Source organism: Actinia tenebrosa, unplaced genomic scaffold (assembly GCF_029948245.1).
Source record: "Actinia tenebrosa isolate PJP-AT-01 unplaced genomic scaffold, QUT_ActTen_1.0 PGA_scaffold4__44_contigs__length_22323623, whole genome shotgun sequence".
Taxonomy (NCBI): domain Eukaryota; kingdom Metazoa; phylum Cnidaria; class Anthozoa; order Actiniaria; family Actiniidae; genus Actinia; species Actinia tenebrosa.
In genome coordinates this window covers 2,539,521-2,553,037 of record NW_028292581.1, presented here as the reverse complement: position 1 = coordinate 2,553,037, position 13,517 = coordinate 2,539,521, and the positions used below count along the sequence as shown (strand labels likewise).

General features: G+C 35.5%; 1 protein-coding gene across 1 annotated transcript; it reads left to right on the top strand.

Moving 5' to 3' along the window:
* Positions 1 to 1,760: 1,760 nt before the first annotated feature.
* On the top strand, positions 1,761 to 11,972 carry LOC116303154 (PAT complex subunit CCDC47). The gene is made up of 16 exons (XM_031712634.1): positions 1,761 to 2,018; positions 2,412 to 2,452; positions 2,909 to 2,968; positions 3,518 to 3,583; positions 4,117 to 4,244; positions 4,461 to 4,507; positions 4,834 to 4,952; positions 5,635 to 5,700; positions 6,106 to 6,207; positions 6,642 to 6,749; positions 7,454 to 7,539; positions 8,035 to 8,093; positions 8,505 to 8,617; positions 8,818 to 8,895; positions 8,979 to 9,068; positions 9,946 to 11,972. Exons 1-16 carry the CDS (start codon positions 1,784 to 1,786, stop codon positions 10,015 to 10,017), a joined length of 1,470 nt encoding a protein of 489 aa, XP_031568494.1. The 5' UTR covers positions 1,761 to 1,783; the 3' UTR covers positions 10,018 to 11,972.
* The last annotated feature ends 1,545 nt before the right edge of the window (positions 11,973 to 13,517 follow it).

The window sequence follows — 13,517 nt, the reverse complement described above, 5'->3', positions numbered from 1 at the left end:
TTGGTGTAATTTTTTTCACATTTCAATTGATTTGAAATCAGAAAACAATGAATTAGGCCTATTCTGATAGAGTGTATACCATATACCTGTGAAAAACTTGGAAAGAAATTGCACAAATTAGTAAGTTCAGACCGTAGACCTACAAAAATTTGCACTAATTTGTACAATTTTGTTAACTTTTTCACTGCATGATATATAGTATGCACTATACTGTATACTATATCAAGTTCATGAAGAATTATACCACAGCAACCTGCAGTACCATGGTAGGCATACTGCTGTTGTCTGAGAACCAGGCTTAAGATTTTAATAAACATTGTCATGACAGCCATGTTGGTTGATGAAAAATCTTATCTACACCAAGATGGCTGCTATATCAACATGAAAAGTGAGAATAAAAATGCTTTATTATCTTTATCACCTTTGAAACACAATCTCATGATCACAATAATAATGTTCCATGTTTCATTCAATGAATTCCACTGTCTTTGATAAAATCTGAATGGCTATAAGGCTGGGGTCAAGGACTGAAATGCATCAGAATGCTATTCATTGGATGAAACAAAGGACAACTGAAAAACTGTTTCCATATACATATATATATATTATATATGATAGCAATTCTTTAAAACAAAACTTTAGTTATCTTTTGTTTCATTGATTTTAAACATTGAATGAAAAATATTTTTTAGATTTTTTTTTCAATCCTCAAGATTTATTTATTAATTCCTTAACATGTGATTAGCTTTCATAATTATTTCAATTTATGGCTCCTATTAATTCTCATATTTAGGTTATTCATTTAAGAATTCATTTTGTGTGTATTTGTACCTTCCTATAATAAAGTGTTTAATTTTCCGTAGTGCTTGTCATGGTATTTCTTCATTTGACATTCAAAGGTATTTCAGGTCTTTCTTGGTGTTGCAAGATGTGTTGTATTCTGGGTTTTGGGTTTTTGTATTAAAGGGTATTACTTACCTCCAAACTCATGGTTCCCAGCTATTGTTTTATTGTCTTCATAATGCAGGCACCCTGCAACACCAAGATAGAGTTGGTATTTCTTGTGCATAGTATATCTTTAGTGTGGAGAGAACTACCGATACATAGATTTCATTTTTTTGTAATTTTGAACAGGATGTGCAACAATTCAAATATATCTATATTTCCAAAAACATTGTACAGGAGATTTTAAAGTGTTTTGAAAACACAAAATTATCTTATTAGGAAAGGATATTTAACTGATGTTTTGGTCAAAGTAAAGAAAGGATCATGGAAAAGGAAAGTGAATTTTTGTATACAATTTGCAGGATGGGAATGGGATTCATATTCGTTAGATGGGATATATGAAGTAGAACCAAGTGAAATGAATTCAAAGTTCGTAGCCTGAAAATTTTGCTGCAGCCTAGAACTGTTGTTGTTCATTACTTTTCAAAAAAACAATCGCCAACACCTACCTGTGTAATAGTGAAAGCTTTTATAATTTTTTTTTTTTTTCATTTCTTTCAAATGAAAAGGTTAGGAAAGTTAAGGTGTCAAGTAATTATCAGATAAGTATTTTGGTAAAGGCGAATAAGGTCAGTCAACTTTTTTAAACAAATTTTTCTCCGCAATACAAATAAATAACAACAAAAAAAAAAAAAAAAAAAGGAAAACTGATACTGAAAAGAGCAAAATCATTTTATTAGAAAAGGAAAGAGCAGATGTAGGTGGGCTACCTGTCTTTTTTAACCTCCAAAAGCATCCTGGGAACACCTGTCGGCGCCATTTTGATTTCATTGTAAAGATGGCGTCTGTTCGTGGATACGTGAAGCTACTCAGACCTTGGTTTTTAATGCTTTTGATGCTCCTTGTCTTACTCATTACCTATGTAACAGCTACTGAAGATAACGTAGAAGCTGGTAGTGATTCGTCTAATGATTTTGCTGAATTCGAGCAGGAAGTAGACGATGATGACGAAGAGGCGCCGGCAGAAGTAGAAACGCCACCAACACCTACTACTCCTCCAAATCGAGAACAAGGTATAATTAACTAGATCTTTTCATATTAAAGCTAACCTTTCTGAAGTTGTTGAATGGGGTTTTGATTTCTGATTTTATTAGGGGACTCATCTTTTCTACGTTTTCGTGTTGACTCTGTTGACTATTAATAAGCATGATTTTATATTGCCTCCGTAATATTTCACGTGATACGTTTTCGTGTTGACTCTGTTGACTATTAATAAGCATGATTTTATATTGCCTCCGTAATATTTCACGTGATTAGAACTAACTGTTCATTGTTTCCTTAAGCATAGATTTAATAAAGTTTAAAACACCTGATTTCAATACCCAAATATTAGCAACGTCGGTGTCTCATGATTTTTACCAAAATGAATGGAGTGTTGGAGCATATTTTTGTATTGTTGTTAATAGTTCAAGAAGAAGACAAAGATGATGATGATGCTACTGTAGAGGTTAGTAGAGCCAAATTGATTGGGGAAAAAGGTATTAAGATTTAGCTGTTGTATCACAGCATGAGACAATCACAAGAGTGATTGGAAATATATATATTAAGATTGAGCTGTTGTATCACAGCATGGGACAACCACAACAGCTAGACTCCAACTAGGTGAAAGCCCAAAGATCAAATTGGAGTTTAAAAGTTGATTTTTGAGGAAGGAGGAAAACCAGCGAACCCAGAGAAAAATCCTTGAAGCACAGGAGAGAACCAACAAACAGCTGTACTCACATAGGACACTGAGACTGGCAGACTCAAAACTGTGTCACAGACGAAAGGTGGCACATTCAAACAAATTCTCTTCAAACAACTTCTAGCTTCATGAGTTAAGAAGAGAGAACTCTATGCACTGTATAGTTGTATATATTTTTTCAATTCTGGTTAAGTGATTTGCATATGCAATCATCCATAGCCTGATGAGCCAGAGGGTGAAGAAGAATTTGATCACTTTACAGATGAAGAAGAGTTTGAGGTAAAAAAAATGACTTGTCATCATTGCTGTCGTAATGAGGATTTCATTGAACATTCCAGTTTTATGTTTTCCAAAAAAAATAGTTTGAATAAAAATTAACTCCTTGCAGCACTTACTAAGTGTTTTATTATTACTGAAGGAAGCACAAATAAAGCCATTTTATTCCTTTTATTATATAGTTACTACTTATGTATTTCAGTATTGCATTTATTTGTACGAAATGAAAGCCTGTTTGCAGGATCTAGCAGCACTTCACACACACAAATGGCATCAGCACTGACGTGCTCCATTCACTAATAAAGCACAGTTTTCGGCCAATCAGCAGGCACATACTATCCTAACTATATAATAATTAAAGATACTCTATAAACATTTAAATAAAAAGTATTGATTACTTGATGGGAAAAAGATATGCAAGGTTACTGACATTCTAGAGTTTGAGCCCTCTGTAATAAAATATCGCACTATTCTATTCTATTCTATGACTGGACTCTGTATCTTGATCGTACATACAGTAATAAACTAATATTGAGGTTATACAATCCTTAGGGCTATAACAAAGATAAAGGAGCTAAGGGCAAACCAGGTCCTCAACCAGACCTTAAGATTGAAAAGGTACAAACACATATCTAACAATCATACTTATGACTTCTTGGTGTGGTATAGACCATTTTTGAATTAGTCAAAAACCACTGTGTTCTGCGATTACAGACTCATTTTAGTGTCCAAATATTCACATACCAACGGTGAAGTAAAGAATGCACAACTTCAACAATACAAATGGGTATGAAATTCCACGGATCTTCACTGGATTGCATTAATATTCAATATTCATTAATTAATTCAATACGATCAATCAAGGCTAACCCTGTAGAGCAGAGAATTTGAAACTGAAGTATTCCTATAAACCATGTATTTGTTTTCTATTAAGTTTGCTGTTATGAATATTTCAATGACCTATTTCATGTTATTGTTGTGATGGTTGTTCTAACCCTGTAGGACAGAGAATTCAAAACTGAAGTATTCCTATAAACCATGTATTTGTTTTCTATTAAGTTTGCTGTTATGAATATTTCAATGACCTATTTCATGTTATTGTTGTGATGGTTCTATTTTTATAAATACTTATGCTATGTTATTTGTTCTAGGTCCCCCTTCATTTACGAGCTAATTGGGAAGGTTTTTATGCCGAGATTCTAACCTTAGCAGGACTTGTAGCATATGCTCTAAACTTCTTTGCTGGAAGAAATAAAAACTCCAAACTAGCAACAGCTTGGTGAGTTCATCTCAACTACAGGGGCTCTTTTTGTTCTTGTATCATTGCAGGCCTGCCGCTAGGACCTACGAAGAGAGATTTGTTTATCTACCATTTCTTGAAAAACTAAAACTTTGGGGGCTTCATTCAAACCATCAAACCACCCTTAGCGACAGGCCTGCATTAGAACACCACACATAAGTTCTATATGATTTAACACAATCTTTTGGGTTTTAGGTTTAAATCTAACAAAGAGCTGTTGGAGAATAACTTCCACATTGTAGGTAAGTTAATAAATAGGCAGAGAGATACTTGTTTTATGAGCCATCTCTTAAATAGTACTAGAGGCTATCATAAACTACTGTGTTCTCCTGTGATCAGGATCAAAATTTATTCAAACCTAAGTTGACAAAGCTTCAACTTGGGGCTATTGGCAGTTAGCAATTATGACATGCTCAAATAAACACCATAAGGTCTTGCTCAAATAACACAAGTTAACTTTTAGTGAATTTCTGAATTTATAAGCACAATCTGCTGTACTGTACACGTAAACACATACTTTGTGTGTGTTTTGATATCCAGAAATTGACTAGTTCTTAACTCATTGTAGGTGACGATGGTTCTGCTGATGAACCACAGCAAGGTATTTTGGTGAAGGAGAGCGAGAGCCTCTATACCCTGTGGTGTACTGGAAGGGTTGGATGTAATGGGTTACTGGTAGAGCTCAAGGTATGTTATGCTACTTATTAAGATATACCCTGTGGTGTACTGGAAGGGTTGGATGTAATGGGTTACTGGTAGAGCTCAAGGTATGTTATGCTACTTATTAAGATACACCTGTGGTGTACTGGTAGGGTTGGATGTAATGGGTTACTGGTAGAGCTCAAGGTATGTTATGCTACTTATTAAGACCTTATCCACATAACAACCCAAATGGGGGTTTACAGTGAAGACCAAAATTAACCAATCATTTTAGAGAGCGACAACAATGCTGTAACCAATCAGACAAGAGCAAATCAGTATCACATTGAAGTCACATTGAACCAATCCCATGGTTAAGGTTATAACATTTAGGTTGTTTGCCAAATATGAATTTATATATTGTTTGCCTGTCTACCCCTGTGGCTTAGACAGCTCAAGTGGTTAGAACATTGCACCAGTATTGCAAAGTTAATGGGTTCAAATCCCATCAGCAGTGTTAGGCCATACTCACTTACTTATTATTCTATTTCTGTTGATGATATGAAATTATCTACCAAATATATCAGAACTATGCTTTGTACTTGTTTGGCTTAAGTTTGGCTTAATGCTTTGGTATTTATTCTTTATTATAGTTAACTTTGAAAAAGTTAATGGTTGTAAGCCATTCTTGCAGTTTTTTAAATGGATTATTTTTCATGTGCATTTTCAGTTACAAAAAAGGCATGATCTTGTAAATGTGATGTCCCATCTTGTCAAGCCAGTAAGGGATACTATTGTAAGTATCAAAAAATTAAATTAAATAAACCTAAGAAAGAAAGACTGGTAGGAAGGAGAAAAAAAATAACAATGGAAATATGTATCCCTAATTTTTTACAACTTACTATTATGCTTAGACATAAGATAAAAAAGCTATTTTTTGAAAAAATCGAGAGCTTGCTGTCAAGTCAATTTTCCTTCACAAATCCATATAAAATATTTGAATTTATGTTTAAATGTTATGAGCTAAAACTTAGATTTCTTACTACATGTAATATTGAGGTTTTCTTTTCATTTCTGAGGTTCATATTGATATATACCTGGTTGTTGTAAGAGGGGTAGGGTTATGCAACCTGTATTGCTGCTCCAGGTCAAACCCTTGTGTCAATGATTTGTATTCTTATAAATATACCATCTTTTATAGACAATAACTGTACATATGACGGATGAAGAGATGGACAACTTTGTACTTGCTGTTGTACCCAAGAAAATGGCAACAAAAATGCAGAAAGAATTGTTAGATTTGGTAAGTTATTTCTGCCAAAATTTTCATACTTGTTTTTTGGTTTCTATTTTTTTAATGAGTTCAGCAAAAAGGCAAGATTTTGTCTATCTAATTATATCCTATCTTAATGCCCCAAAAGCCTCTGGCTTGGGCCTCATGAATTATTGTATATGCTATTTTTTCTTTATTGTTGAATAAATAAATTGAATAAAATTTGTCAGCACTCCAATATTTACTTATTATGTGGCCTGCGATGTTACCATACTACAGTAGTATAACTAATGTACATACATGCTTTAGAGTGACATAAAGTTCTCTTTGGATAATTGAGATTGATCAACTGATTGATTACAAAGGTCTTTTAAAATTGCACATGGATGGCTTGAGAGTATCCCAGATTATTCCATATGTTTATCGAACTATTATTCACAGTTATTATCCCGTCTTATTTTCAGAATTTCTTCTGTCCAGACAAAAGGAGTGGAAATAAGTATGATCTTCCATCATCTCTTGTGATATTAACAGAGTCTACTGAAGCAGCAAATATTCTGTTATCACAGCAGGTTGGTCTCAATAATGGAATTTTGGTCCTCACTAGTGACATAAGCATATCATAAGCATAAAGATCAAGACATTCCATTCTTCTTCTGCTTGTGCTTATGTCACTGAATTTCCCAGTGAGGATGTACACTTATATGTTTATGCTCGTGCCTTATGCACTAGTGAGGACCAAGCTTAACAGAACAGTTTGATCAGTTTAGCCCTGCTGGTATTACTTCTAGGGTTAAGGAATATTTAAATCATTTGCATAAGACAACATAACCAGAATTGTAATTGTGTTTGCCTTGGTTCTCTACTGCCATAAAAAAGAGATAGATAGATGTTAGATAGTTATAACATATTATAACCAGAATGTTAGCCCTTGAAACTTCATCTATTCAAAATACCGTTTCCAGGGCTAAAATAATGGCTGATAAGTCGCCTATCATGATGACCGGCAATTTAGTTTTAGCTCAGTCATACCTTGTTTCTTGCTCAACGTTACTGCTCAAAATGACCAGCAAGGCAAGGATTTGACCAGACAAGTTCCAATTCTGGACTGACATTGTCTGATATCTGGCCATTATTTTAAGCCCTGTGTATGTCTTCCCTGGTTCCTCAGTCATATAAATCTGCTGTAACTTCTCACTGTCATACTGTAGACCTGCCCACTGTGTTCTTTACAGTCATGCAAATTTTGCTAAGACATAATCTTTTCCTGCCTCAGGTTAGCAAAATGATAAACACATATGAAGATATGTTTGAATCAATGATATTCTCTGATCAATATGTTGGCCCAAAACAGGAGGATGAGTAAGTAGAGTACTGACAGCACTTTGCTCTTTTAATAGATAGTTAAGGGGGTATGACTTGGTCAGTCTATTCCTTTGTGCAGATCACACCTTGAATTCGTATGAAAAGCTCAATTTTGTACAAAATGACTTGTGTGAAAAGATAAATGTGCAAAAAGACCAGAGGTGCTTACCATTTACCCATTAAATTCTGGTTGAAAAAACCAATGGTATGTGTCATTCTGATCAGAAAGTTCCCTAAAACTACTTCTTCCAATAGAGGTAATCCACTTTTCCAGCCCTTTTAAGTTCTTCCAGTAGTTGGTGTACCATTCGCTGGAAGTCAATGTTTTGTTTCTTAGCATAAAGCAAATGAATTTTCCTTTCAGATGGATCAGTAGGGTGTATTTTTGTTGTCAATAATATCTTTCTTGGTTAAAACTGTTACCAAAGAAGCTTGCAAATTTACCTTCCATTGTCTATAAAATGTCTTTATTTCCTAATTCTCTCTCTGTAGTGATCAAGGAAATGCAAAACCTGTCAAACCAAAGAAAGTCTTGATTTTCAACTTTAAAGGTACAAATAATATTGTTATATTCAATCTAAGGGAATGACAAATAGTCTGAAATTGGAAAATATTATGTCCAAGCTAAACAATTCAGTTCATTGGAAAACCATAAAAATTCCAAGTATGTTAATTTTTGATTGAAAAAGGGGTAGATGCTTGGTATGACTTTTAGGCTTCCTGTCCTTTGATTTGGTACCTCTTAGGGTGTCACAAATGTAAAAGGATCATAAAAGAGTAAGCTGGTACCTCTGTAAGGGCGTTAATCAAGTAATGAGATACCTGAGATTATATTAATGACAGAGACAAGACTCTAGTACCTTCTACACGTATGAGTCATTTTTAAAATTTCCGAGGATCGTCCACCCACTCTTATATGTGCGAGTCGTACCCCTGAACCTGACGTTGTCTTTTTTGTTTAGTTGGTAACAGTAAAGGTAACACCAAGGCTCAAGATATGGTAAAACTAGAACCCATGACGAGGCTGGTCCTCTTTTGTATTGATAGAGTACGCAGGTTCAAGCTGGGAAAAGACGTGAGTATTGGATCAGGGTAGATTTTTGTCTTAGAACCCTATGCATAATGCTTCAGTCTTCTAACACTTCTCTTGGGTGCTACAAAGGAAATTTAATATTTACTAGTATTATACTAACTACATTTACTAGTATTATAACTACATTTACAATATTATAAGTAATATATACAGTATTATCATAATACCTTGTCCATCCACAGGCCAAAGCAAGAGCTGAGAAAAATCGCCGTGATCTTGAAGAGAGTATCTTGAAGCAAAACCATGCTCAAAGACAAGAGGTATGCTCTAAATATGGCTATTTATTAATATTCATTACTTGGTCAGTTTGTGAAACCTTTTTTTTTTTTCTTGATTCAAAAAGGCTGCTCAACTTCGTCGTGAGGAGAAAGCAAGAGAAAGCAAAGAAAAAATGATGCAAGAAGAAGATCCTGATAGACAGCGGCGTCTAGAGGTGAGATTAAAAGAATGTCAGACAACCATAGAACATTTACATGAAGAGAAGGGTAATCGTAGTATTTCTAGTACTACTGTAGAACCCATCAAGTGGACAACCTCTATTTAGTGAGACCTCTATTGAATGGCCGACCTCTTTTGAACGATCAAGTGGACAACCTCTATTTAGTGAGACCTCTATTGAATGGCCGACCTCTTTTGAACGATCAAGTGGACAACCTCTATTTAGTGAGACCTCTATTGAATGGCCGACCTCTTTTGAACGATCAAGTGGACAACCTCTATTTAGTGAGACCTATATTTAACGACCAACCTCTTTTAAACGATCAAGTGCACAACTTCTATTAATCGACCAACCTCTTTGAAATGATCAAGTGCACAACCTCTATTTAGTGAGACTTCTATTAAACAACCAACCTCTTAAACGACCAACCTCTATTATACGACCAACCAACTATGAAACGATCAAGTGGGCAATCCTTATTTAGTGGGACACCCTCTAGGAAAAACAAACCTCTATAATACGACCAACCTCTAGTATACAACCAACCTCTATGAAACGATCAAGTGGGCAACCCTTATTTAATGGGATACCTCTATGAAAAACAAACCTCTATAATACGACCAACATCTAGTACACGACCAACCTCTATGAAACGATCAAGTGGGCAACCCTTATTTAATGGGACTCCAACCTCTATAAGATTGCCATTTGAAAACTCAAACGTTTTAGAAATTATTACCTGGAGATGATGGACACTTGCAGCATTGCTTTTCCAAGGATTTTTTATCATCTTTAATTTAAAAATTTAAGAAATCTGTCCGCATTTCTAAAAAAAAGTGAACTCAGCCGTTTGTATAATTTTTTTCCCCAGGAACGTGAAAACAAGAAAGAGGCAAAGAGAAGAAACCCTTTTAAGATCAAGCAAATCAAAGCTCGTGGCTAAAGAACTGTTTTTCATAACTCTTCCTCCCATCCGTTAAAACTTAATCGTAAAGCAATAGACCTATCCCGAATTCGCTTGACTGACCACGAAAAAATGGCTTGAAGTCGAGACTGGACTTGATTCTCTTATTCATCAAGTTCAACCTCGACTTCAAACCATTGTTTCGTGACCAGTCAAGCGAATTCGGGATAGAGTCTATTGAACAGTCTAATTAAGGCAGACTTACGTATAACAATCAATTAATTGTCAGTAACAACGTAAATAAATTTCTAAAATGCTGCTCGTAACTTCGTCTCGGACAAGATACATGTAGGAACTGCTCTTCGTGCAATTGAATTTTTTTTAATATATTGCTTTGGAACTTGCAACTGAAAAATGTTTCGTAATAAGTTGCACAAAATTGTTGCTCGTGTATGAAGAAGTTTAGCTTAGATAATGATCGACTGGCTCTTAAAATGCACAATGTTAAATATTTATAACTTCTATATAAGTAGTATCATGCATTATGTATGTAGCAAGGGCTAAAGGCGCGATTACGCGGAGCAATTTTTTATGCAACGTGTCTCGCAACAGCGTTGCAACACAAGTTGCAAAAGTGTTTAAACGGTGAAATGGAAATGCTATCGTTGCCAAAAGTAGTCTCAGGATCTGGGACCGAAACCAATAACGGCTGTGAAGGAGACTATGCCAAAAGTAGAAACTAATTGTACTTTTTGCAACGATTGGTGCAACTTGTTTTAAAGACTGCGCTGTAGGTTACACACTGCAATGCTCCATGCAACTTGTGTCGCAACGCCGTTGCGAGACAAGTTGCAGAGAAAATTGCTCCGCGTGATCGCGCCTTGAACCAAAATTCATCGAGTTCTCTGGACAAGCGTATAAAAATTTATTAGTTCGTTATATGTTTTTTGTACTAGTTTTTTAAATGGGCAGGTGGTATTTAAGCCCTAACTTTATCATTATACTTCTCCTTAATGTTCTAAGCCAGCAACAAAAGGTTGTCGCAGCCAAAGGAAATAGTCAATAGGTCATTCTAAGACTGAAAGGAATTCTGGGTATACAGCTAAACACATACTATCGAAGACTTTGAAATGGTTTCGTCGAATGCGAACGACACTGGGTATCTCAACACTAACGTAACTGTTCTTGGATCTTGGAATGACCTATCGCCGTGCCTTTGGCTCCGTGGACAACCATTTTTGAAATGGATATATCAGTACTGCAGGTGCTGAGCTCCTCAAGTTGAAATAACATTTGAAAACTTTGCCATAAGTTCAAAACTAGAGTGAAGTGATTAAACCCGTGAAATAGATATTAGACTAATACACTTTAGTAGACCTTAACTCCATTGTTTTCTTTTATGTCTATTTGACTAAAACATGTTGACTAGTAATTTTTATTTTACGGGTTTAATGCCTTCACTCTAATTTGACAGGGTTCAAAGGGTCACAGTCATGGTGCATTTTTGCCTAGCTGAAGGTACAAACATCTTTGGTTCACCATGCCTTATATGGTGTTCGTACCCAACCTAGACCAGAATGCATCATTTATTGAACTTTGCAATTTAGGCTTGGAGAAGGCATTGAATTTGTATAGGAAATCACACTTTTTCTTGGAATTTATAAGTACGAGTGATGTTTTGAAAGTTTTCAAAATTGAACGAGCCATCGAGTACAATTTGAGAACTTTCAAAACATCACGATTCAAAATTGTACGGACGATTGTGCGATTTTTTGTTGATAATACACTCACAAAGCTGAAAAACTTAATTGGGAGTCTACAAAGTACAATTTGGGGTTTAATTGTACTCCTCTCGTCTAATCAGAATCGAGTAATTTGGTTGAGTGTATTATAAGGGATAATATTCTGGGTAATGGAATTCCGTATTTTTTGTCGCGGTTTATGTTCAGTTGTTGGAAATAAGGAAGTTTAGTAAACTTTTTATCAAGCATCAAGTACTATAACTGTTATATTTATATATTCTTTTATTTTCGGTATTTATGATCCTGCGAGGATCAGCTCAATTTGATACATTACAACCCGTACCGCAGTACAAATATGTATTTCATATATATTCTCGTACACATATTCTTTTATTTTATAGTTAGGATAGTACGCGTGGGCTGATCGGTCGAAAAGACTGCTGCTAAAACCTGCGACCTTCTTTCTTTTTGCGTAAATAAATTCAATACCGAAATAAAATTATTTACTATATAATAATTAACAAAGAAAACATTTTTCCGTGCTCCGTTCACGCAGGAAGCGCCGTAAGAATTCAAAAACTGTACTTCATGCGTGCTCGATTACTGAACGGAGCACGGAAAAAAGCTGTTCTATTTGTGAGTAAAGAAAGTGCAAAATGACCGACCGATTTGCCCAACTATGGGGACTATGCAACTAAATATGGCTTAAAAGTATTTGGTGGTGAGAAAGGCTAGTTATTTTAATACGATTAGAAATTCCTACTTTTCGTACGCAAAGAAATCGTGAAACGAAAACACCTATACAAGAAACAGGGCGGTATTTGGTCAAATCGCAGAGGGTCTTGCTTTCTTGTTCAAGCTTATCCTAAGTAGCCTATGTAGCGGCGTGTGCACTGATTGAAAAGTTACTTTGATCACGATAAGCTCGTAATTACTTTTTATTTACTTCCTATGAATATACGGGTTAGTTTTCTGAAGATTGTCCCTCCTTTGTGGACTTGACCATCTTGCTAATCAAGCTTGTTCCACATAGCATAAAGAAGAAAGAAAAAACAATTGAAACAGCATCGTCCAAAAACCAAAGATTAGGCCTAGTTTGCATGTATATGAGCTCTGCGGAAAAACCTCCAACTAACAACACACACGCAAAAAAGGTATCTATTGTTATTGCCATCATTATTGGGCTGTTTAGTTTACGAGCAACATTATACAAGGCGAAAGTCAGTATGCCTGAAATGGCTATTGCTACAGCAATAGTGATCAAAACTAATTTTGGTTTTTCCGAATGTAAGGAAATAAATAAACGATATGTTGAGATTCCCAAAGTAATCATTCCCGATAGTATAAAAGTGCCTCCAAAGAACAAAGAGCCAACCTTCTCGCGGAAGACTATCGTTCTTCTTTCGCCATCAGGGCAATATAGTCGCCACAACACAAATCCTGCTCCCATGACGGCAAACAACGCGTCCATCCCCAAGGCTATCGTCGCAGAGCTGTTCATTTCCGATGATAGTACAAAGAATAGCACACTAGACACCAACGAAAAGAGTGTTACCAAGATTGTTAATAACACTGCCACGTTTTTCCATTTCTTGGTCTTCTTGCTGGTCAAAAACGTTTTCGAAGTGGATAAATTGTAGATGTAAGATACACATTCGTGCTCAGGAAGGGGCTCTTGGTCTGTAGCGAACATGGCTGATACGTTAGATGGGATTTTCATCGAGTCACCGTTTGCTTTACCTTGTTCGTTGGGCTTATTATTTACTTGACTTCTCAAGACTGGTGGACTTGGCAGCG